Source organism: Salvelinus alpinus, chromosome 14 (assembly GCF_045679555.1).
Source record: "Salvelinus alpinus chromosome 14, SLU_Salpinus.1, whole genome shotgun sequence".
Classification (NCBI taxonomy): domain Eukaryota; kingdom Metazoa; phylum Chordata; class Actinopteri; order Salmoniformes; family Salmonidae; genus Salvelinus; species Salvelinus alpinus.
The window spans coordinates 20,514,182-20,540,172 of NC_092099.1; the positions used below are offsets into that span (position 1 = coordinate 20,514,182).

Here is a 25,991-nt window from a genome sequence, read left to right on the forward strand (position 1 = left end):
AGGAGAGAAGCCCTACCTCACTAGTATTACAGATGTGAATGAATGTCTCCAAATTAGAGGAGAGAAGCCCTACCTCACTAGTATTACAGATGTGAATGAATGTCTCCAAATTAGAGGAGAGAAGCCCTACCTCACTAGTATTACAGATGTGAATGAATGTCTCCAAATTGGAGGAGAGAAGCCCTACCTCACTAGTATTACAGATGTGAATGAATGTCTCCAAATTAGAGGAGAGAAGCCCTACCTCACTAGTATTACAGATGTGAATGAATGTCTCCAAATTAGAGGAGAGAAGCCCTACCTCACTAGTATTACAGATGTGAATGAATGTCTCCAAATTAGAGGAGAGAAGCCCTACCTCACTAGTATTACAGATGTGAATGAATGTCTCTAAATTAGAGGAGAGAAGCCTTACCTCACTAGTATTACAGATGTGAATGAATGTCTCCAAATTAGAGGAGAGAAGCCTTACCTCACTAGTATTACAGATGTCTCCTAGTGTGGACCCACAAGCCTTGCCTGGTGTAGCGTTCCAGGGGATGATACCTGCAGACAGTCGTTAAAGGTTAATATTTACACTGAGCAAATTCTTCACATCATGTCTTCATAAAACGTGTTCATATAAATCAGATAGTCATGCAGTAAACGAATCAGAGTAAACTCGTTAATGTCACATATCACATTACAATTTACAGAATGGTTGCAACTTCAAATCACCATTAAAATGTCATAATTGGAGAGTTGAGTGTATTAAAGCTGCTAAACGCGACACACTGAACATTATGATGATTATTGCTGCTATAAAACTCTGCCTGAGAGGAGACAGGGAGGCAATCGAGCTGTAGAAAAGATGCCACACGTGGTTTGTTATCCTATTCGTTATTTATCCCACTACCATCTTGGCTCTCAGCCACTATGGTGAAATAAGGGTCATATTCAGTAAAGCACACCGTAACAAAACGTTTAAAAGAAAACGAAAATGTACGTTTCTTATTGGACAAGTTTAGGTAGTCCCTCCTTAATTTCAGTCTGTTTTCTTTCACATGGTGCCTAATGAAGATGACCCTGACTGTGACTGAGGCATTCTCTTACCGTACTGACGGACGTCCACGCAGATAGAGTCCACGTTGGTGAAGTTGGCGACTGGTGACCTCATGGCGGCACAGGTGGACCACATGTTGTAGAAGAGGAAGACGGGCACGGCGGAGAAACCAAACACTCCCAGCCAGGCAATACCCAGGATGTAGGTCAGGAACACAAACTGAGAGGACACAGACACACACACACACAGACAGACAAAATTACACATCATCCTATTAGCATTAGGCAGAACGGAATCATAAACATAAACATTTTCGCAGCCTATTTGACGAGTAGGTCATGTGGGAGAGACTGTTTATGTGTCCAATTGTGTCCAATTGCAACAATATTTTCTCATTATGGTTTTCATCAACTTGTTTGATTGATTGCATCTACCCAGGATTAAAATATCATGTGGTTTGGTGGAAATACTTTTCGATCTTGTTGACAAAAGGGTTTGATAGCCAGTCGAGACTGCAGTGAGTTGGTTATTTGTGTTTTGTGTAAGTTCAGTTCATGGCAATCACAGTCCAGTGGTGTTGATAGTGACGTACCATCCCACTAATACAGCGCCCGCAAATGGTGGTCTTGAACTCGCTGTGCAGCTCCTTGACAGCGCTGGTGGTGTAGAAGCCCTCGGCCAGCAGGATGATCCCATAGAGGAAGAAGAAGGAGGCGATGCCATAGATGACGTACTGCATCAGTTGTATTCTGTATAGGAGCAAATCACACATAAACCATCTCAGTGTCCTGTGTGTGATCAAAGGCACAGAGCTGAATTAGTTTACATTAGTCTTGGGTTGGAAAACTGCAACCTATACCATTCATTCTGTGAAAATCTTGAAATCATTAACAACTTTGGCTGATGAACTGTAAACAGATGTCTTCGAGTGGAGGATGACTGTCTCAGTTTCCCAAAAAAAGGAGAAACAGTCCCAAACCCTTAACACAGCCTGGACAGATAACAGGGGATACATGCCTGGGGAAATAATCTGCTAAAAGACCGATCGGCCTGCTAGACATCTTTAATTAAACAGTGCACTGACAGAGACTCCCCTTTCAACCTCAACACAAAACACATGCTCTGTCCTGTCCTCTCTCTCCTCTGTTTTTCTCCTTAGACTAATGGATCCAGAAAAGAAGAGCTCCATATTAGGCCTTGTCTACAGGATGAGGTTCAGACAGGGGATATTATCAGTTAAAAATAGTCGCAGTGATGAGCTCATTGAAGAAAGAACATATCTATATAAAAGTACTTGTAATTTATGGATTGGGCTTATCTATGCTTACACTAGGAGGCTCAGCTTATTTAGATAAAAGGGGTTGATGTACAAGTCAAAAGTGTGGACACACCTACTCATTCAAGAGTTTTTCTTTATTTTTAATATTTTCTACATTATAGAATAATAGGGAAGACATCAAAACTATGAAATAACACATATGGTATCATGTGGTAACCAAAAAAGTGTTAAACAAATCAAAATATATTTTAGATTCTTCAAAGTAGCCAGCCTTTGCCCTGATGACAGCTTTGCACACTCTTGGCATTCTCTCAACCAGCTTCACCTGGAATGCTTTTACAACAGTCTTGAAAGAGTTCCAACATATGTTGAGCACTTGTTGGCTGCTTTTCCTTCACTCTGCGGTCCAAGTCATCCCAAACCATCTCAATTGGGTTTAGGTCGGGTGATTGTGGAGGCCAGGTCATCTGATGCAGCAATCCATCACTCTCCTTCTTGGCCAAATAGCCCTTACACAGCCTGGAGGTGTGTTGGGTCATTGTTCTGTTGAAAAACAAATGATAGTCCCACTAAGCGCACACCAGATGGGATGGCGTATCCCTGCAGAATGCTTTGGTAGCCATGCTGGTTAAGTGTGCCTTAAATTCTAAATAAATCACTGACAGTGTCACCAGCAAAGCACCCCCACACCATCACACATCCTCCTCCATAATTCACGGTGGGAACCACACATGCTGAGATCATCCATTCACCTACTCTGCGTGTCACAAAGACATGGCGGTTGGAACCAAAAATCTCAAATTTGGACTCATCAGACCAAAGGACAAATTTCCACCGGTCTAATGTCCATTGCTCGTGTTTCTTGGCTCTTGTTCTTCTTATTGGTGTCCTTTAGTAGTGGTTTCTTTGCAGCAATTTGACCATCAAGGCCTGATTCACGCAGTCTCCTCTGAACAGCTGATGTTGACTTGAACTCTGTGAAGAATTTAACTTATCCTCTGCAGCAGAGGTAACTCTGAGTCTTCCTTTCCTGTGGCGGTCCTCATGAGAGCCAGTTTCATCATAGAGCTTGATGGTTTTCGCAACTGCACTTAAAGAAACTTTCAAAGTTCTTGAAATTTTCCGGATTGACTGACCTTCATGTCTTAAAGAAATAATGGACTGTCGTTTCACTTTGCTTATTTGAGCTGTCCTTGCCATAATAAGGACTTGGTCTTTTACCAAATAGGGCTATCTTCTGTATACCCTCCCTACCTCGTCACAACACAACTGATTGACTCAAATGCATTAAGAAGGAAAGAAATTCCACAAATTAGCTTTTAACAAGGCACACCTGTTAATTGAAAAGCGTTCCAGGTGACTACGTCATGAAGATGGTTGAGAGAATGCCAAGAGTGTGCAAAGCTGTCATCAAGGCAGCAGGGTAGCCTGGTGGTTAGAGCGTTGGACTAGTAACCTAAAGGTGGCAAGATTGAATCCCCAAGCTGACAAGGTAAAAAACAGTCGTTCTGCTCCTGGACAAGGCAATTAACCCATTGTTCCTAGGCCGTCATTGAAAATAAGAATTTGTTCTTAACTGACTTGCCTAGTAAAATAAAAAAAGGCGGAGGGTGGATACTTTGAAGAATCTTGAATATAACACATTTTTGGTTACTACATGATTCCATATGTGTTATTTCATAGTTTTGATGTCTTCACTATTATTCTACAATGTAGAAAATAGTAAAAAATAAAGAAAAACCCTTCAATGAGTAGGTGTGTCAAAACTTTGGACTGGTACTGTAAGTGGAAAAAAATGTGTTTTGAGATATCGCTGTAGACATATAGTCACTGTGCTACTGCAGATAGCATCAGGATGTATAGGTTTTGGGATGAGGTGGGATCCAATAGTATCTAATTGCTGCTCTACTCTGACCATACAGTAGACTACTTATGGTTAGCCAGACCCTACTTCTAGATCGTGTTTCATGGTCAGGTTATGGTCTACAAATCCTAACCATACTCATGGGGTCAGTATAAAGAGGTGCGGTCACTCACACGTCGGTCAGCATGGCGTGGTCAGAGGTGATCTTGGAGAAGTGGTTCTCCAGGATGCTGATGGTGCCGGTGAGGGCCACATGGCCACAGCCACAGAACAGGGCCACGCCAGAGAAACACAGGATCGTAGCCACCAGTGACGCATACGGCACCCCACCTAAACACTTGATGCAGCACTCAAAGCAACCTACATGGAAACACAGATGGAGAGAAACAGAGTGTGAGATCAGTCAATTTATTGAAATCATCATTCATCACAGACTAGTTAAAGTGAAGTTGTTTTCTTTCTGACATTCTCTTTAAATTCTTTGGTGAACTTTTTACTGTAGGCTGCAGTGTAACAGTGACACGTCCATATAAGGAGGTTGTGTTTCACTCTATAATACACAGACGAGCTGAAGTATTGGTGCACAATGCATTTAAATCATATACATAGCCATCTTTGCAGTAATGAGTTTAGGGAGACGTTTCAAGTTCAACTCACTGAAACATTTAAATGAGCTGTTGCATAACCAACGACAGTACAGTAGAGGTCAATTAATTATTCATTATTCATCAGAACTCAATAAGAACATGTACTGACTTCCTCAACCTCCTCCAAATGACCCATCATCACGGAATCCTCATCTACCAATACACTACAAAACAATGTACACACACTGCCAACACACACTCCTCATCAGACATAGAGTGGAGAGTGGAGTGGTATTTTGATGACAATTTATGAGTGACGGTTGATCATACATTGATTATCATGCTAGAATGAGACTGACCGTTACCGTTGCCACTCAGTAGGGTCATCTAGCTGTGTCTGCATGTGCAGCCAGCGAGAGCAGCCTGTCCTGACTATTCATCGCTAGAATTAAAGTGCACTAATGGGAGGCAGACAGGTCACTACTGGGCTGTGGAAGCCAGCCAAACCCTAATGGAAATCAATGGCAATTCATAATGGCAGAATTAAGTGACCAGATGAGTTGTACTGTAGAATCCATTTCCACTACTGCATTATGGTACACAGTGCCTTTGGAAAGTATTCAGACACCATGACTTTTCCCAAATTTTGTTAAGTTACAGCCTTATTATAAAATGCAATGAATAATTTTTCCCCCTCATCAATCTACCCCATAATGACAAAGCAAAAACACGTTTTTAGATTTTTTTGCGTATTTATTACAAATAAAAAACAGAAATAGCACATTTACTCAGTACTTTGTTGAAGCACCTTTGGCAGCGATTACAGGATCAAGTCTTCTTGGGTATGACACTACAAGCTTGGCACACCTGCATTTGGCCAGTTTCTCCTATTCTTCTCTGCAGATACTCTCAAGCTCTGTCAGGTTGGATGGGGAGCATCGCAGCACAGCTATTTTCAGGTCTCTCCAGAGATGTTAGATCGCGTTCAAGTCCGGGATCTCGCTGGGCCACTCAAGAACATTCAGAGACTTGTCCCAAAGCCACTCCTGCGTTGTCTTGGCTGTGTGCTTAGGGTCGTTGTCCTGTTGGAAGGTGAACCTTCGTCCCAGTCTGAGGTCCTGAGCGCTCTGGAGCAGGTTTTCATCAAGGATCTCTCTGTACTTTGCTCTGTTCATCTTTCCCTCGATCCTGACTAGTCTCCCAGGTACTGCCGCTGAAAAACATCCCCGCAGGATGCACCTGAGCTCAATTTCGAGTATCATAGCAAAGGGTCTGAATACCTATATAAATAAGGTATTTATGTTTTTATTGTTAATAAATTTGCTAAAATATCTAAAAACCTGTTTGCGCTTTGTCATTATGGGGTATTGTGTGTAGATTGCTGAGTTCTCTTTTTTTATATACCCATTTTAGAATAAGGCTGTAACATAACAAGATGTGGGAAAAGTAATGGGTTCTGAATAGTTTCCGAAGGCACTGTAGCCTATTTGGTACAGACGCACCAGCAGAGCAGTGCCTCTTAGACAGACAGTATGTAAACAGACCACAATGTGTTGCCAATAAAATCCACATGTTTGTCTAGAAGGATGTTGTATTTCAAACAGCAGGCTGTAGATTTATAGCATAGCCTGATCCTGGTTGGAGAGTGAGCTGCATATGTGAAGGCCTTACTAATGTGTGTTCCATAAAACTGTATGGATAGATTCAGAGATTCACATTGATTTGTGTGTTAGATTGTGTTAGAGACAACTGTTTCCTCCATTGGATATGGCCTGAATGGAGGCTTACTAACTGTCAGTGGACATGGCATTCAATAAATGCCCAGCCAGGATTTCAGCAGAACATAAAAAGCCCATTGGTGCATGTTCTAGAGACTACTCCAATGCAAAAGTCTGAGATAAGAGAGACAAGGCAGAATATGCCTATCGAAATCCAAACCTCTTCCATGAGGTGGGAATCCTGAAAGTGTGTTTGTGTTTGTCCTCTTTCTCTGGCGACAAAGGAAATGAAACATTAATATATTAGAGCCAGAACAGAGCCACTCAATAATTGTGTGTTAACAGAAAGTTCATCCTGTAGCCTTTTGTGTCACACAGAGGGATAAAAACATTTTTGTCCCAGGGTTGGTGAATAACAGTTTCCATGGCAGCGCATTAACCACAACCAAGTGAGCGTGCTCGAGGAGAGGCGGAGCACATTTCCCACATAGACACACATGGCAGGCAGGACCAGCAGGATATAGAGCTCAACCACAGTGTTGGTCCTCTATCATCCATTACTGTCAGGTAGGCATATGTCTGATCTTGGGGGAAATAAGTTGGCTTTCACTCCAAGTCATGGAGACCATGTGTCATGAAAACCAACCAACCAACCAACCAATTAACACAATCAACCAGTTGTTGCATTACAACCTGTAATTTAAATTGATTTTTATTTGGATTTCATGTAATGGATATACACAAAATAGTCCAAATTGGTGAAGTGAAATGACAAAAATAACTTATTTCAAAAAATGCAACAAAAAAAAATAACTGAAAAGTGGTGCGTGCATATGTATTCGCCCCTTTTGCTATGAAGTCCCTAAATAAGATCTGGTGCAACCAATTACCTTCAGAAGTCACATAATTAGTTAAATCAAGTCCACCTGATTATGCAACACCACTAAGCAAGGGGCACCACCAAGCAAGTCAGGGACAAAGTTCAGGAGAAGTACAGATCAGGGTTGTGTTATAAAATAATATCTGAAAGTTTCAACATCCCACATAGCAACATTAAATCCATTATTCAAAAATTGAAAGAACCACAACAAACCTGCCAAGAGAGGGCCACCTACCAAAACTCATGGACCAGGCAAGGAGGGCATTAATCAGAGAGGCAACAAAGAGACCAACGATAACCCTGCAAAGCTCCACAGCTGAGATTGGAGTATCTGTCCATAGGACCACTTTAAGCCGTACACTCCACAGAGCTGGGCTTTACGGAAGAGTGGCCAGAAAAAAAGCCATTGCTTAAAGATAAAAATAAGCAAACACGTTTGGTGTTCACCAAAGGGCATGTGGGAGACTCCCCAAACATAGGGAAGAAGGTACTCTGGTCAGATGAGACAAAAATTTTGCTTTTTGGCCATCAAGGAAAACGCTATGTCTGGCGCAAACCCAACATCTCTCATCACCACGAGAACACCATCCCCACAATGAAGCATGGTGGTGGCAGCATCATGCTGTGGGTATGTTTTTCATCAGCAGGGGCTGAGAAACTGGTCAGAATTGAAGGAATGATGGATGGCGCTAAATACAGGTAAATTCTTGAGGGAAACCTGTTTCAGTCTTCCAGAGATTTGAGACTGGGAAGGGGGATTCACCTTCCAGCAGGATAATGACCCTAAGCATACTGCTAAAGCAACACTCGAGTGGTTTAAGGGGAAACATTGAAATGTCTTGGAATGGCCTAGTCAAAGCCCAGACCTCAATCCAATTGAGAATCTGAGGTATGACTTAAATATTGCTGTACACCAGCGGAACCCATCCAAGCTGAAGAAGCTGGAGCAGTTTTGCTCTGAAGAATGGGAAAAAATCCCAGTGGCTAGATGTGCCAAGCTTATAGAGACATACCCCAAGAGACTTGCAGCTGTAATTACTGCAAAAGGTGGCTCTACAAAGTATTGAGTTTGGGGGTGAATAGTCATGCACTCTCAAGTTTTCAGTTTTTTTGTCTTATTTCTTGTTTAATTTCACAATAAAAAATATTTTGCATCTTCAAAGTGGTAGGCATGTTGTGTAAATCAAATGATACAAACCCCCCAAAAATCCATTTCAATTCCAGGCTGTATGGCAACAAAATAGGAAAAATGTAAACGTATGTTTCCCATGCCAATAAAGCCCCTTGAATTGAAATTTAATTGAGAGAGACAGAGAGAGAGAGAAAGAGGGAGGGGGCATCGGTGATTAAAGGCCACAAATCCAATCAATTTACCATCCATTTGATAAGAGGTCCTTCAACAATGGCCTGACCTGGCCTGCTTTCAATTCCCAGAACACATTAGTTAAACTGGAAAGCTATTGTACTGTCCTCTACTGTACTACAGTATGCTGTCATGTGACCTCTCTGTCCCCTCAACACTGACTGTGATGCTATTACACCTTGGAGTGCTGTTAAACACCACTCCTCACACACACAACGCTCCTTTTCTCTCCATGGAGAAGCTTTAGGCCTCTCTCCTAAGGTGTTGTGTTTAATTACTCTATAAATCGGAGGTGGTGTTTTCTCAGCTGGAGTAACATTTGCCATGCTGTTGGCTGGATTGTGTGTTACGTCTAACCCTAACCCTGAAACAACACTGGCACCAAGACAGGCCCACTGACATGGTTTAGCGTTTAACCACCACAATAATACCACTCTATTTACATAGAACCACTATAAAGGACTTATTCTTTGGTGCATGAGTCGGAGGAAATTGAAAAAACATAATCTATCGCCTACGCAGATCCTCAATGGGTCCTTCACAAAGAACCATAGAGAGGGCTGTCTGGCTTGACCATCATGCATCATGTTTGCATTATGTGGTATTAATCTCTTCTTATCTCTTCTCATCTCTGCAGAGACTCATTCAGTACAGAGGAGTAATAATATCCAGTACTGATTATGGATGTGAGATAGGAGGTCCCCTATGGGTAAGTCGTTTAGCACAGTGATGAACAGTAAGTACAGTCTCTCTCACACACATACATAGTGTGGTAGTCTTTCCATGTCAGTGTAGATAGTACACTATAGGACGAGAGCAGTGTTAGCCCTGTAGCTATTTTTGTCCAAATATCAGACTGTGAGAAACACTGTAGAGTCAGAACAATAACTGAAGTCTCCAGGGCCACTAGACAATATTCAGTCTGTTTTTGCCATCGCAGTCTAGGGCTGTATTCAATCAGGGCTCTATTCAATCTGTATTACTGGAGCGTTACGGAAAGCGCGGTAAAATGTATAAGGTCATTTCGAGGTCATATAGGTATAAGGTATAAGGTCATATTGAGCTGACATTGGCAGCGTCTAGCGGAAGTTAAGCCTCCACTACCGCGGGAACATTGCCTTTAAATTTCAAGTGCGCTGTAACACAGAATTTCCGCGATACGGATTGAACGGAGCCCTTAGGCTTATTTGCTCTCCCATTCACCACTTACAAATTACAACTTTATCAAAGATGATATTGAAACAACGTTTTCACCAGAGAGCTTCTGTACAGGAGTGAGAGTAAATGGGCATACGGTTGTGAGAGGAGTGATGTACAGTGTAAGAACATGTTGGCCATCAACAGGTAGTGGCCTGGCACCAGGGACTAGATCAATAACAACACACAAACCCTTCATGCTGGCTAAACCTGACATACAAGTCAGATCAGAGGATTCTCTATAAACCTCTTACATTTACATTACATTTTAGACATTTAGCAGACGCTCTTATCCAGAGCGACTTACAGTAGAGTGCATACATTTTATTACATTTTTTTTTTTTTTACATACTGAGACAAGGATATCCCTACCGGCCAAGAGCAGACGCTCTTATCCAGAGCGACTTACAGTAGAGTGCATACATTTTATTACCTTTTTTTTTTTTTTTACATACTGAGACAAGGATATCCCTACCGGCCAAGAGCAGACGCTCTTATCCAGAGCGACTTACAGTAGAGTGCATACATTTTATAATTATTTTTTTTTTTTACAAGGATATCCCTACCGGCCAAACCCTCCCTAACCCGGACGACGCTGTGCGTCGCCCCACGGATCTCCCGGTTGCGGCCGGCTGCGACAGAGCCTGGGCGCGAACCCAGCCCAGCCTGGGCGCGAACCCAGAGACTCTGGTGGCGCAGCTAGCACTGCGATGCAGTGCCCTAGACCACTGCGCCACCCGGGAGACTATAAATCCAGCACTTTATGATACACCAAATATTACAGGATATTACAGGTCTTGATTTCTGTAGTAAAGTCCTCCTCAGGGAGAGAGAAGGGGATTTGTTGACTCTCTCTCTCTGGGTGACACACAAGATGGAGCCTCCTGGCATACTCCGAATAGAAAACTGTTCCAAAGGAAAATCTAATTGGCCCTCTTCTCTTTGATGACTTTCATATGCTCATAGAGCCTGATTGATATCCCGGTTAAACCACTCCCGTGACTCTCCCTCCACTCATCCCCTCCCTCCTGATTGAAAAGACACAGAGAGGGTGAGGGAGGGAGAGACAGAGACAGAAAGACTAAGCAAGAGTGAGAGAGACTGAGAAAGAGAGTGAGAAAGAGGCAGAAACAGACAGAGAGAGAGAGGGAGAGAGAGAGGGAAGGGAGAGAGAGAGAAATACAGAATGAGCAAGGGAGAGAGAGAGACAGAAAGAGGGACAGAGGCTGAGGTTAAGTAGGCAAGAGAGCGAGAGACAGAGATGGAAAGAAGTATTCTGAGAGACAGACAAATAGGGAGACCAGGAGGGACGTGAAAAGTGAGTACAGAACAACTGTGACCATCTGCAGTCACACCATGCCAAACTGTTGAGTCTCTCATTACTCTGGTCATGCTATAGAGACTGAGTCAGAAACACAAAGAGAGATTGAGCCAGAGAGACAGAGAGAGAGACTGCCGTATGGACGGCAGTCAAAAGAGCCCTGACACAAAGAGCCAGTGTGTGTAGCCCCAGACTATTCGTCAAGCTGCAGTCTCAATGGAGAAGGCTCATTCAGAGCAGCTCTGGTCCAGGGCCCTGCTCTTCCAGCCTCTTAGTTTGGACTGGAGCACAGGGCAGGCCAACCACAGAGCTCCATCCTGTCCACCCAGCATGCATTGCGCCGGCTACAAAGCGCGGCGGAGGAGATGGGTGGCAGCCCACTTCACACTCCAGAAGCATCCTGTTGATCTGGGCATCTGACAAGACAAACAGGACTCATCCCCTGTGTCAGATGGCTCATTAGGAGAGACATGGAGAGAGCAGACTGTCCAGAGAGAGAGAGAGACAGAGAGAGAGACAGAGAGAGAGAGAGAGAGAGAGAGAATATGAGAAAAAGAGACTAGGATTAGAGATAGAGAGAGAAATAGAAGGAGAGAGACATTATGTGCGTTTGTGTGTAAAAGAGAGCGCGAAAGAGAGAGAAAGTGATATGGAAGGTGGGGGTGGGAGAGGGTGTTGACCTCTAACCCTGCTGCTGTAGCTCATCCCCATGTTTCTAGCTCCAGACCCCTCCATGGACTCCACTTCCTTCCACATCCACAGCTGGGGCTGCTTCCTCATGCCCGTCCATCCCTCAACACCAGCTGTCACGTGACCCACCACAGCATGTCAACACCCCCACAAAGCCCCCACTCAGACCCTCTCAATCCCCAACAGCTGCCTGGGACCCTCTGTGGGAACCGTGGAACCGAGGCTGTCCGAATAAAGCCCACCAGAAAAATCTTGAATCTTTAGGCTGAGCAATGCAGATCATAAAAGCTGTTCTCATTATTGTATGGGGATTCTATAACTGCAGACAGGTAGCTATTGCATGAGAAAAAACACTTCCATTGTAAACTGAACAAAAATATGAATGCAACATGTAAAGTGTTGGTTCCATGTTTTATGAGCTTAAATAAAAGATCCCAGAAATGTTTTACAAGCTTATTTCTCAGAAATGTTGTGAACAAATTTGTGCTTTGCCAAGATAATCCATCCACCTGACAGATGTGGCATATCAAGAAGCTGATTAAACAGCATGATCATTACACAGGTGCACCTTGTGATAAGGACAAGAAAAGGCCACCCTAAAATGTGTAGTTTTAAGGGAGTGTGCAATTTGCATGCTGACTGCATGAATGTCCACCAGAACTGTTGCCAGAAAATGAAATGTTAATTTCTCTACCATAAGCCGCCTCCAATGTTGTTTTAGAGAATTTGGCAGTACATCAAACTGGCCTCACAACCGCAGACCATGTGTATGGCGTTGTGTGGGCGAGCGGTTTGCTGATGTCAACGTTATGAACAGAGTGCCCCATGGTGGTGGTGGGGTTATGGTATGGGCAGGCATAAGCTATGGACAACAAACACAATTGCATTTTATCAATGGCAATTTGAATGCAAAAAGATACCGTGACGAGATCCTCAGGCCCGTTGTCGTTCCTCACCTCATATTTCAGCAATGCACGCCCCTATGTCGCAAGGATCTGTAAACAATTCACGGAAGCTGAAAATGTCCCAGTTATTCCAAGGCCCGCAGACATGTCACCAATTGAGCATGTTTGGGATCCTCTTGATCGACATGTACGACAGAGTGTTCCAGTTCCCACTAATGTCCAGCAACTTTGCACAGCCATTGAAGAGGAGTTGGACAACATTCCATAGACCGCAATCAACAGCCTGATCAACTCTAAATGAGACGGTGTCGTGCTGCATGAGGCAAATGGTGGTCACACCAGATACTGACTGGTTTTCTGATCCACGCACCTACCTTTTTTTAAGGTATCTGTGACCAACAGATGCATATCTGTATTCCCAGTCATGTGAAATCCATAGATTAGGGCCCGATGAATTTATTTAAATTGACTGATTTCCTTATATGAACTGTAACTCAGTAAAATATTTGAAATTGTTGCATGTTGCATTTATATTTTTGTTACGTACAGTGGGGAGAACAAGTATTTGATACACTGCCGATTTTGCAGGTTTTCCTACTTACAAAGCATGTAGAGGTCTGTAATTTTTATCATAGGTACACTTCAACTATGAGAGACGGAATCTAAAACAAAAATCCAGAAAATCACATTGTATGATTTTTAAGTAATTAATTTGCATTTTATTGCATGACATAAGTATTTGATACATCAGAAAAGCAGAACTTAATATTTGGTACAGAAACCTTTGTTTGCAATTACAGAGATCATACGTTTCCTGTAGTTCTTGACTAGGTTTGCACACACTGCAGCAGGGATTTTGGCCCACTCCTCCCTACAGATCTTCTCCAGATCCTTCAGGTTTCGGGGCTGTCGCTGGGCAATACGGACTTTCAGCTCCCTCCAAAGATTTTCTATTGGGTTCAGGTCTGGAGACTGGCTAGGCCACTCCAGGACCTTGAGATGCTTCTTACGGAGCCACTCCTTAGTTGCCATGGCTGTGTGTTTCGTGTCGTTGTCATGCTGGAAGACCCAGCCACGATCCATCTTCAATGCTCTTACTGAGGGAAGGAGGTTGTTGGCCAAGATCTCGCGATACATGGCCCCATCCATCCTCCCCTCAATACGGTGCAGTCGTCCTGTCCCCTTTGCAGAAAAGCATCCCCAAAGAATGATGTTTCCACCTCCATGCTTCACGGTTGGGATGGTGTTCTTGGGGTTGTACTCATACTTCTTCTTCCTCCAAACACGGCGAGTGGAGTTAGACCAAAAAGCTCTATTTTTGTCTCATCAGACCACATGACCTTCTCCCATTCCTCCTCTGGATCATCCAGATGGTCATTGGCAAACTTCAGACAGGCCTGGACATGCACTGGCTTAAGCAGGGGGACCTTGCGTGCGCTGCAGGATTTTAATCCATGACGGCGTAGTGTGTTACTAATGGTTTTCTTTGAGACTGTGGTCCCAGCTCTCTTCAGGTCATTGACCAGGTCCTGCCGTGTAGTTCTGGGCTGATCCCTCACCTTCCTCATGATCATTGATGCCCCACGAGGTGAAATCTTGCATGGAGCCCCAGACCGAGGGTGATTGACCGTCATCTTGAACTTCTTCCATTTTCTAATAATTGCGCCAACAGTTGTTTCCTTCTCACCAAGCTGCTTGCCTATTGTCCTGTAGCCCATCCCAGCCTTGTGCAGGTCTACAATTTTATCCCTGATGTCCTTACACAGCTCTCTGGTCTTGGCCATTGTGGAGAGGTTGGAATCTGTTTGATTGAGTGTGTGGACAGGTGTCTTTTATACAGGTAACGAGTTCAAACAGGTGCAGTTAATACAGGTAATGAGTGGAGAACAGGAGGGCTTCTAAAAGAAAAACTAACAGGTCTGTGAGAGCCGGAATTCTTACTGGTTGGTAGGTGATCAAATACTTATGTCATGCAATAAAATGCAAATTAATTATTTAAAAATCATACAATGTGATTTTCTGGATTTTTGTTTTAGATTCCGTCTCTCACAGTTGAAGTGTACCTATGATAAAAATTACAGACCTCTACATGCTTTGTAAGTAGGAAAACCTGCAAAATCTGCAGTGTATCAAATACTTGTTCTCCCCACTGTATATATGAAATGCTTTGTAGCTTCCTGGCTCCCTATTAATACTATAGATATGTGATTTACAGTCAGGACAGTTATGCCATTTGACATGTGTTGGGTTGTTTTTCCTACTGCAGTATCAAGGTAGAAGCTGCCAACAGAAAACAAACGACAAAATTAAAAACAGAAACACAGCATGTTGGACGTCCTCCCATTACTCCTCTTAAATTAACTTCTGTTCTATATGAGCGCACACACCACAGCCCTCTAGCTAAATACGTAAAGGGGACACAAAGTTCCAGTGTGATTCTTCCATGGAGCCTCCTCCTCACTTTAGTTACTAAACCCAGTCAGCGTGGCAGCACAGAGCAGCACTGAGAAGCTAATAACAACTCTCCGGCCTTATCTGCCATCTATCTTCATTATTAACAGATGTGCCTTGGTTGCTGCTAGGACTAAGTGTTGTTGCTTGTTGTTCCACTCACTGAGGCGCGGCCAAAACACCATTTATGAGACATAAGGATTTTCCACACTCCTAGACACGAGGTAGATCAGCAGTTAGAAAGACAACAGTGATCATTCTCTAGGGATGAAGAGGTCTAACCTCGCTCACACATCAAAGGATCATATTGTTTACTTGTGTTGCAGAGCAAAGAAATGTTACGCTGGCTAACGCTCGCCCATGACTGGGGTTGCCTATTCAGACTGCTGTTGACTGTAATTCATAATGACATAATGTTAGATTGAGATTTGTGTGTGTGTGTGTGTGTGTGTGTGTGTGTGTGTGTGTGTGTGTGTGTGTGTGTGTGTGTGTGTGTGTGTGTGTGTGTGTGTGTGATATGACATCTTCAGGTATACAGTGCATTCGGAAAGTATTCAGACCCCTTCCATTTTTCCAGATTTTGTTACGTTACAGCCTTATTCTAAAATGGATGAAATATAACAAATTTCTCAACAATCTACACACAATAACGCATAATGACAAAGCAAAAACAGGTTTTCAGAAATGTTTGCTAATTTATTCGAAATAAAAAACAAAAATAACTTATTTATATAGGTATTCAGACCCTTTGCTATGAGACTTCGAAATTATGCTCAGGTGCATCCTATTTCTTGATTGGAGTTCACCTGTGGTAAATTCAATAGATTGGACATGATTTGGAAAGGCACACACCTGCCTATATAAGGTCCCACAGTTGACAGTGCATGGCAGAGCAAAAACCAAGCCATGAGGTTGAAGGAATTGTCTGTAGAGCTTGTCTGTAAAGACAGAATTGTGTCGAGGCACAGATCTGGGGAAGAGTACCAACAAATATTTGCAGCATTGAAGGTCCCCAAGAACACAGTGGCCTCCATCCTTCTTAAATGGAAGAAGTTTGGAACCACCAAGACTCTTCCTAGAGCTGTCTGCCCGGCCAATATGAGCAATCGGGGGAGAAGGGCCTTGGTCAGGGACGTGACCAGGAACCAGATGATCACTCTGACAGAGCTCCAGAGTTCCTCTATGGAGATGTGAGAATCTTCCAGAAGGACAAACATCTCTGCAGCACTCCACCAATCAGGCCATTATGGTAGAGTGGCCAGACGGAAGCCACTCCTCAGTAAAATGCACATTACAGCCCGCTTGGTGTTTTCCAAAAGGCACCTAAAGGACTCTCCGACCATGAGAAACAAGATTCTCTAGTCTGATGAAACCCAGATTGAACTCTTTGGCCTGAATGCCAAGCGTCACGTCTGGAGGAAACTTGGCACCATCCCTACGGTGAAGCATGGTGGTGGCAGCATCATGCTGCAGGCATGTTTTTCAGCCGCAGGAACAGGGAGATGAAAGATGAACTGAGCAAAGTACAGAGAAATCTTTGATGAAAACCTGCTCCAGAGCGCTCAGGACCTCAGACTGGGGCAAAGGTTCACCTTCCAACAGGACAACGAACCTAAGCACACAGCCAAGACAACGCAGGGATGGCTTTGGGGACAAGTCTCTGAATGTCCTTGAGTAGTCAAGGGGTCTGAATACTTTCCAAAGGCATTGTAAACAAAGGTAGTGACAGGTAGTGACAAACTGAGTGCGTTGGTAAATCCACTCTGGTCTTGTCAAAAGCTTTAACTCTGGAAAACAGCCAATGTTCCAAAGCAACAATCCTGCTAGAACTGTCCACCTGATCAGAGAGAAATGTGATCTGGTACTAACAAAACATAATCATTTCAATAAATAAAGGTTCCTATAATGACCAATAAATCACCATCCCATCTGCCTTTGTTGTATTTGATTACTGTTCGATACATCTAACATCAATGACATAAAAACACACATCATTTGTGTGCTCACTCACTCACTCACTCACTCACTCACTCACTCACTCACTCACTCACTCACTCACTCACTCACTCACTCACTCACACTCTCTCTCTCTCTCTCTCTCTCTCTCTCTCTCTCTCTCTCTCTCTCTCTCTCTCTCTCTCTCTCTCTCTCTCTCTCTCTCTCTCTCTCTCTCTCTCTCTCTCTCTCTCTCTCTCTCTCTCTCTCTCTCTCTCTCTCTCTCTCTCTCTCTCTCTCTCTCTCTCTCTCTCTCTCTCTCTCTCTCTCTCTCTCTCTCTCTCTCTCTCATTAACATCGACCCACCAATAACATCCAATTCTCACAGTAGAGTAATAAATGTTCACTTATGATGAGGCATGAAATAGGTCCTTCATAAGGGGACCAATAATGCCAATGACAACAGCAACATAAGATACAGCATCCACCACACGTTGAGAGACAGAGACACCGACACAGAAAACCAAGCAGTCAACGCCTTACTAATACACTTGCAACAGCCTCTCACATATTCTTCCTACCCTACATACAGCATGGGTCATCTACTGTGGATTGTCCAACAGATGTACACACGGAAATACAACGCCACACACAACCATCACATCATCGACTGTACTGAATGAAGGAAAACGGAGAGATTGCAATTGCTTAAACCGGAGCGATGAGATATCGAGCGTGTGAATGGAGCCCCCTGCTGAGCAGTCTACCCTGCTATTGTGTGGCAGGGTAGACTGCCACCCAAGCAGCCTCAAGTAGGCTAAAGCCCCAGTAAACAAGGTGGTGAGAAGAGTTAAACATCTCTTTTGTTACTGTTCATTCTGGTACCTTTTTTCTCCTGGCTCTGCTCTTGGTTCTCTTCTGATGTAGTTTCCATGGTTGGTTTTATCCCATCCACCAAAAATGCTTCCTTTCAGCAGAATTTTCTCCTCCTATCTCTCCCTCCCTCGCTCGCTCTCCTCCACTCACTCTCGCTCTCTTTTTTTCTCCCTCCCTCCCTCTCTCTCTTGCACGTTCCCTCGCTCCTAGTATATCACAGTTCCTTTCCAAGATGCAGAGGTCTTGTCGGATGATATTTGGTTGTAGCTTAGAGGTCCAGAAGCAACGCTGCCAGCTAACCTAATGCTCCACCATACGTCTCGTGAGATTCCACTTTCCCAGGAAGTCTGCTTTATTTACACTGACTGTTTGGGCAATCAGTCTGGGTAGCTATGGAACCACTTGTCGCATCAACCATACACCTCCCTCACACACACCCTCACACACATCGACCCCCCCTGCTCAACCCACATAGACACTCCCTCCTCTGAGGCGTCTCGGGCTCAGGGAGGCGCACCATGAATGACAATTAGGGGGCTGCTTGCCCTGCCTGCCTGGTAAGAATGGACTGGTTACATCACAGGAGTAGATGTGTGTGGGAGAGTAGGGACCCCCTCCCTTGGCTGCTGGGGGGCTCCACTGGATGAAAGCCCCACTCTGTATTTGTGTGCTGCTGGGAGAGAATGGGGGAGAATGCATGTCAGCACACAGCCTCTCTTTCCCATCCGACCACAGTTAAAGGGGGAGGGGGAGGGTGGGAGTTTGGGGGAGAGGGGCAGGCCACTGATTTGCACCATATGCCCCCTGCTCCCGTGGCGTACATTCACAACCTCTGAACGCTGTCTCCTCTCCATCTGGTAACTTTTAACTCCCATATAAAAGCACACAAGAAAAGGTGGATGATCCCTCTCCTCCGAACAAGCAAAAGGAGCATCTCCGATGTTTGTACGGGTGAAAGAGGAAAGCCAGGGAGAAAAAGGGAGAAAGAGAAAGAAAAAAACATGAGAACTGTAGAGGCATTAGGAAATAGAAGGAGAGAGAGAGAAGTGAAGAAGAGGCTGAGAAAGGATGCCTGGAATTATGATAGGGAGATTGAGAGAGGGAAAGAAAAGACTCAGCTAGAGATAGAAACAGAGACAGATGGAGATAGAAACAGAGAGACCGATCGAGATAGAAACAGATAGAGATAGAAACAGAGAGACAGATAGAGATAGAAACAGAAAGACATAGAGATAGAAACAGAGAGACAGATAGAGATAGAAACAGAGATAGAAACAGAGAAACAGATAGAGATAGAAACAGAGAGACAGAGAGATAGACAGATAGAGATAGAAACAGAGAGACAGACAGAGATAGAAACAGAGAGACAGATAGAGATAGAAACAGAAAGACAGATAGAGATAGAAACAGAGAGACAGATAGAGATAGAAACAGAGAGACAGATAGAGATAGAAACAGAAAGACATAGAGATAGAAACAGAGAGACAGATAGAGATAGAAACAGAGATAGAAACAGAGAGACAGAGATATAGAAACAGAGAAACAGATAGAGATAGAAACAGAGAGACAGATAGATAGAAACAGAGAAACAGATAGAGATCGAAACAGAGAGACAGATAGAGATAGAAACAGTGCGACAGATAGAGATAGAAACAGTGAGACAGATATAGATAGAAACAGAGACAGAGATAGAAACAGAGACAGAGATAGAAACAGAGAGACAGATAGAAACAGTGAGACAGATAGATATAGAAACAGTGAGACAGAGAGATAGAAACCGAGAGACAGAGATATAAAAAGAGACAGATAGAGATAGAAACAGAGATAGAAACCGAGAGACAGAGATATAGAAACAGAGAGACAGATAGAGATAGAAACAGAGAGACAGATAGAGATAGAAACAGAAACAGATAGATAGAAACAGAGAGACAGATAGAGATAGAAACAGAAAGACATAGAGATAGAAACAGAGAGACAGATAGAGATAGAAACAGAGAGACAGAGAGATAGACAGATAGAGATAGAAACAGAGAGACAGACAGCGATAGAAACAGAGAAACAGATAGATAGATAGAAACAGAGAGACAGATAGAGATAGAAACAGAGAGACATATAGAGATAGAAACAGAAAGACATAGAGATAGAAACAGAGAGACAGATAGAGATAGAAACAGAGAGACAGAGATATAGAAACAGAAAGACAGATAGAGATAGAAACAGAGACAGATAGAGATAGGAACAGAGAGACAGAGAGATAACAGAGTGACAGCAGCCAGACACACAGATAGAGAGACAAGGAGACAACAAGAGAGATGGCCAGAGACAGACAGGGACAGAGAGAGAAACAAGGAGACAACAAGAGAGATGACCAGAGACAGACAGGGACAGAGATAGAGAGACAAGGAGACAACAAGAGAGATGACCAGAGACAGACAGGGACAGAGATAGAGAAACAATGAGACAACAAGAGAGATGACCAGAGACAGACAGGGACATAGATAGAGAGACAAGGAGACAACAAGAGAGATGACCAGAGACAGACAGGGACAGAGATAGAGAGACAAGGAGACAACAAGAGAGATGACCAGAGACAGAGTAGGGACATATAGAGACATCCAGACACAGACAGAGAGAGACAGAGAGAGGAGTCTTGGAGAGAGGCTGTGTTTGTTTATCTGAATCGGTCTGGGTCTGGGGAGAGTCCTGAGGCATGCTAATGAGAGAGTCATCTTTGAGTGTGGAGCCCTGCTGCTGGAGTGCTGGTAAAGTGGGGTCTTCTCATGGATTCCACACCACAGAGAGGAGGGGGAGCAGCGGGAGAGAAAAGGAGAGGGGAGCCTCAGGGGTCAGGGAAGTGAACTTAGCAGGGGTCTCACAACAACAAACGCTAGGCTGCACAGATCTGCAAGCTTTTTCATTTATCTCCCCTATAAAACCTAAAGAGTTTACATCATCGTTTGAAGAAGAAAAAAAACCGTCAGAACATGAGTATGGCTAACTACATCTAAAGCTAATTCTTCATGAGCAAAATCTCATAAGATAGAAATGCAGGTTTGCATTTTACATGTGAGGATGACACAGATTTAGCTCTGTTGTGATTTGGATGTGATTGATGCTAATTGATATAAGTGGTTCATTTGAGGCTTGGCATTATGGCGAACCTTGTAATTATCCAATTAAATAGATTGTGAGAACTGCCGAGCGAACAAATGAATGATGATGACAATCATGTCCCTCCCTATCCACAGTCAGCTCTCCTTTCTCTGGCCAAGAGATAGAGTTCAGTTCTCTCTTTTGGAGATACAGTAGAACTCCCCATGAGAATTCTTCTCCTTCACTCTCTCTTATACCTTTCATACCAAGACGTTTTTTCCGCCAACTTTACCATGCCACCAACGTTTTGATGCCTTTTCTTTATATCTGAAAGGAATTGCCAGCAACAAAGCCTGTACTTTTATTTCCGCCAACCGATACAGTCATGATTGAGGTAATGTATTTAAAAGTCCCGCCAACCCCTCAGCATAAATGTCGCCTTTCATCTTACCGTCTTTGGCACACATTGAATTATGAACATTCTACTTGTCCTTGTCAACCACAAAGCTTCACAGAAATGCTTTAAATGCATTTTTTTTCGCACCATTTAAATGCATGTTCAGTTCTGTCCTTGAGATGTTCGTGTCAATTGTCACAGAAATGCTTTGGCATTTAGCCTGGCATTTAGCCTGGCATTTAGCCTGGGGAAATGCACTGCCATTGCATTCGTTTTTTTACTTTGACAGGTAAATATCTAAAGACCCTTATATTACATGATACATGATAGGTTAATATGCATACATTTCTAACTTAAACTACAAATCGCTCAGTAGGCTGTCTTCAGCCAAAATAACTGTTGGGGAGTTTCAAAGATGAGACAGTGTGCGATGTGATCACATCCAACGTGGATCAAAAAAGCAACTTTCTGAAATAATCCTACAAATGAGGACATGGGCCAAAACATGTGGACATGGGCTCTCTTTCAAAATGATACTTTTTTGTCACATGACCACGGTTCCACATGTTCTTGACGTTCAAGTTAGAATGTGTTCAATAAATATTATTTCCATTTTATTCTGTTATATTCCTTTATATTAATTCTTACAATAAAATATAGGCCATATGTGTGTTGGTTGTGATCAGGGCAGTGGAATGTAGGCTAAGTGTGTCTCTTGTCTGTTTAAAAAATAACTATTGATTTCATTTGCATGTTGCAGCAGACCAGTAACATAATAAACTCAAAATATGCTATTCTGTTCTTTTGAAAATACATTTGATTAGTCTTATAATGTTTCTTAAGACCTGCATAGTGTATAAACAAATTAATCATGGATTTATTTGCCTAACCAGCTCATATAATTACCATAACATAGGCTATCCGACAACGTTTTGAGTAGCCAACAGGAAAAAACAAGGTCATTATTTACAAATATTTACAAGTAGACTATGGCAAGCTGCTAGCTTTCAGGTTATCGTGACAACAGTTGCAACCACAGGGTCCAAGTTGAATGCCTCTTGCTCCTTCCCGGCACAAGAATGAGGTAAAAATAGGTCTGTGTGAAATAAAGGCAACATACCGGCCGTGTCTAAATACCCATACTTACTTACGTCCTAAATAGTAGGCCATTTGAAAATGCGAAAAAATTATAGTTTTATAGTATTTTATTTGAACATATGGATTGTTTTAGTTTTGTAGGCTAAGCTACCTTTTTAATTATTTAATTTATGGATCAAGCCTTAGCAGTCATTCTGATCTCGTTCCCAATGATCAGTTCTTTAGTTTATTATGTTGCTATCCAGCGGTTCTGAATTTGCGATTCCCCCGACTGTGCAATAGCCTTTTGATTTGAACTTTTGAAACGTTTTGGTGTGTATACTAGAATACTTAATTTAATTGATATATGTTACAGCACTTTCTCTACCCTTAGCCTTGTTCTGAACACCTCCAAAACAAAGGTCATGTGGTTTGGTAAGAAGAATGCCCCTCTACCCACAGGTGTGATTACTACCTCTGAGGGTTTAGAGCTTGAGGTAGTCACTTCATACAAGTACTTGGGAGAATGGCTAGACGGTACACTGTCCTTCCTCAGCACATGTCAAAGCTGCAGGCTAAATTTAAATCTAGACTTGGTTTCCTCTATCGCAATCGCTCCTCTTTCACCCCAGGTGCCAAACTAACCCTGATTCAGATGACCATCCTACCCATGCTAGATTACGGAGGCATAATTTATAGATCAGCAGGTAAGGGTGCTCTCGAGGAGCTAGATGTTCTTTACCATTCGGACATCAGATTTGCCACCAATGCTCCTTAAAGGACACATCACTGCACTCTATACTCCTCTGTAAACTGGTAATCTCTTTATACCCGTCACAAGACCCACTGGTTGATGCTTATTTATAAAACCCTCTTAGGCCTCACTCCCCCATTTCTGAGATATCTACTGCAGCCCTCATCCTCCACATACAAGACCCATTCTGCCAGTCACATTATGTTAAAGTTCCGCAAAGCACACACATCCCTGGGTCGCTCCTCTTTTCAGTTCACTGCAGCTAGCGACTGGAACGAGCTGCAACACACACTCAAACTGGACAAATTTATCTCAATCTCTTCATTCAAAGACTCAATCATGGACACTCTTACTGACAGTTGTGGCTGCTTTGCGTGATGTATTGTTGTGTCTACCTTCTTGCCCTTTGTGCTGTTGTCTGTGCCCAATACCATATTTTGTGCTGCTACAAAGTTGTGTTGCTACCATGCTGTGTTCTCATGTGTTGCTGCCTTGCTATGTTGTTGTCTTAGGTCTCTCTTTATGTAGTGTTGTGTTGTCTCTCTTGTCGTCCGGATTTGGCTGGTGTAGGCCGTCATGGTAAATAAGAATTTGTTCTTAACTGCCTAGTTAAATAAAGGTTAAATAAATAAATAAAGTCAAATACCGCGTTGCAGCTGTGGCATACAGCATACCTTTTACTAAACGGTACATGTTAAATAGTATGCGATGATGAGTACATAGTATGCAGTTTAATATGTAGTACACTAGTATGGTTTTTCGGACACAGCCACCGTAAATCCTATGTGAAAGCAGTCTCTCTCTCTCTCCCTCTCTCTCTCTCTGTGTGTGTCTCCCCCTGGCCAAATAGGGCTTTGTTTAATCAGGTCATCAGCAGTTGACTGTTGTTTTAACATAAATCATCCTAAATATGTAATGTTATGCCGCAAAGGTCGTCATTGTTTTATTACTTTTGCATTGCACAAACGCTACATCTCTGGCCACTGTTCAAAACTATCGCATTCTAAAGTGTCTAAATGACATTTCAGAATGCTATTTTTCGAAGAACTGCCAATTTCACTCAAGACAAGATCAGAACAAGGAAACATAATTTGCTCAAGTTGATGTTTATTGTCCTAGGGTATGCTGCAGCAAATCAATTCCTATTTCCACCAGAGAAAACATTAGCGGGAAAAGAGGCCAGATCTTGGAAGAGAAAAAAACTAAAGAATGGCCTGTGTAACCCTGCCTGTGAGGATATTGCACTTTCCTGTAAGTACCAGCTTCCAAACATTAACTCCCTCCCTTTTACGTTCCACATTCAAACCACATGTCTCTATCCTTATTGTATTCTAACACCGCAAACATGTTTGTGGACTTCAGGACATTTCAGAGGCAGAAAATGAACAGTTGTAGTAATTAGGGTCCAAACTATTGCGGTGCACAAGTTGATATGATATAAATATAACATCAGCCTGAAATGTTAATGTGTGTTTATCTTCATAAAGCACCAGTGGGCCTTTCAGACTACATGGATAGCTTTCCATGAGAACAATCTCAACACTACCAAATGTGTATCTCTGCCTGAAACATGATAGCCATTGAGGTCCCCAAACACTACTTTGACTGCCTAAATGACTGTGAGAAGATCAGTCGGCCATACTTGACAAAGCAGGGCGTCACTGCGTACTCAGTACCAGTGTTAAGAGTGTGTACCAGCCCCCTTGTCAAGGGCACAATCTGAACGCTGATGAAGCACAGTAGAATGCAGGGAGCTGCATTATGGCTCAGTCATTATGGCTCAGTCATTATGGCTCAGTCATTGTGGCTCAGTCATTATGGCGTGAGACTGGCCCTGAATGCTCCCTGAGTGCTCACTCACCCGTGAAGACCTGCGCCCTGCTTGGCCCATACAGAGGAAGGCGTTCTCATGGACCAAGGAGTTCCCAAGCCTTAAGCCTATGGCCTCAGCCCCGACACCATTCATTCATACACACTAACAACAGAACAGGCTCAGACTCAACATACTATCTCCTTTTACTGGGACTGATGACTGGGTCAAGGAGGGTGGGGTGGGGCACAGGGAGTTGTGAACATCCTGTCCCTTGTCTATGACAGAAAGGACAGAGAAAAATCAAGTTTGATGAGTTGTGAGTTATGTGGTGTAGCAGGCCAGGGTGGAAATATTCAAACATTTTGGTAGACTTTTATGCCAGGAAACCATGAAGCAGGATTCGATTGGCGATAACCCCAGATAACTTCACGCCAGAGTAGACTGTGTTGACCCACTTTTTGGGAGAACTTCATAAGTCAACATGATCTATATTTCTGACATCATGGTTGGCATGCTGCACCATCCATTATGTCATTGATTTGTTATGCATATCCATTCTGTTGTTTGTTGACCAATTTAATGTAAGTGGCTCCACAAGAACAAAGGCAGTTGAAATGCAACACATATAACATTGAGCCCTGTAGTTTATCTAGCTGAACAAGTCTCAACCTACCACTTATAGTTAGCCTAGTGTGCAGCGCACACCTACATTGAGTCTACAAAACATTAAAAACACATGCTCTTTCCAT

General features: G+C 43.1%; 1 protein-coding gene across 4 annotated transcripts in view; it reads right to left on the reverse strand.

Annotated features, from left to right (window-relative positions):
• LOC139538581 (neuronal membrane glycoprotein M6-b) overlaps window positions 1-25,991 on the reverse strand; it is a 49,075-nt gene that overhangs the window by 3,452 nt on the left and 19,632 nt on the right. For 2 of the 4 annotated variants that reach the window (XM_071340765.1, XM_071340767.1), the window contains exons 1-5: window positions 18,118-18,468; window positions 4,359-4,545; window positions 1,635-1,791; window positions 1,093-1,261; window positions 473-546 (exon numbers count right to left, since the gene is read on the reverse strand). In XM_071340765.1, coding sequence (XP_071196866.1) covers window positions 473-546; window positions 1,093-1,261; window positions 1,635-1,791; window positions 4,359-4,545; window positions 18,118-18,166 — 636 coding nt within the window. In that variant the 5' untranslated portion in view covers window positions 18,167-18,468. Of the gene's footprint in view, window positions 1-472; window positions 547-1,092; window positions 1,262-1,634; window positions 1,792-4,358; window positions 4,546-18,117; window positions 18,469-25,991 lie in introns of those variants that run through there. The other 2 variants (XM_071340766.1, XM_071340768.1) reach the window with 1 other exon arrangement.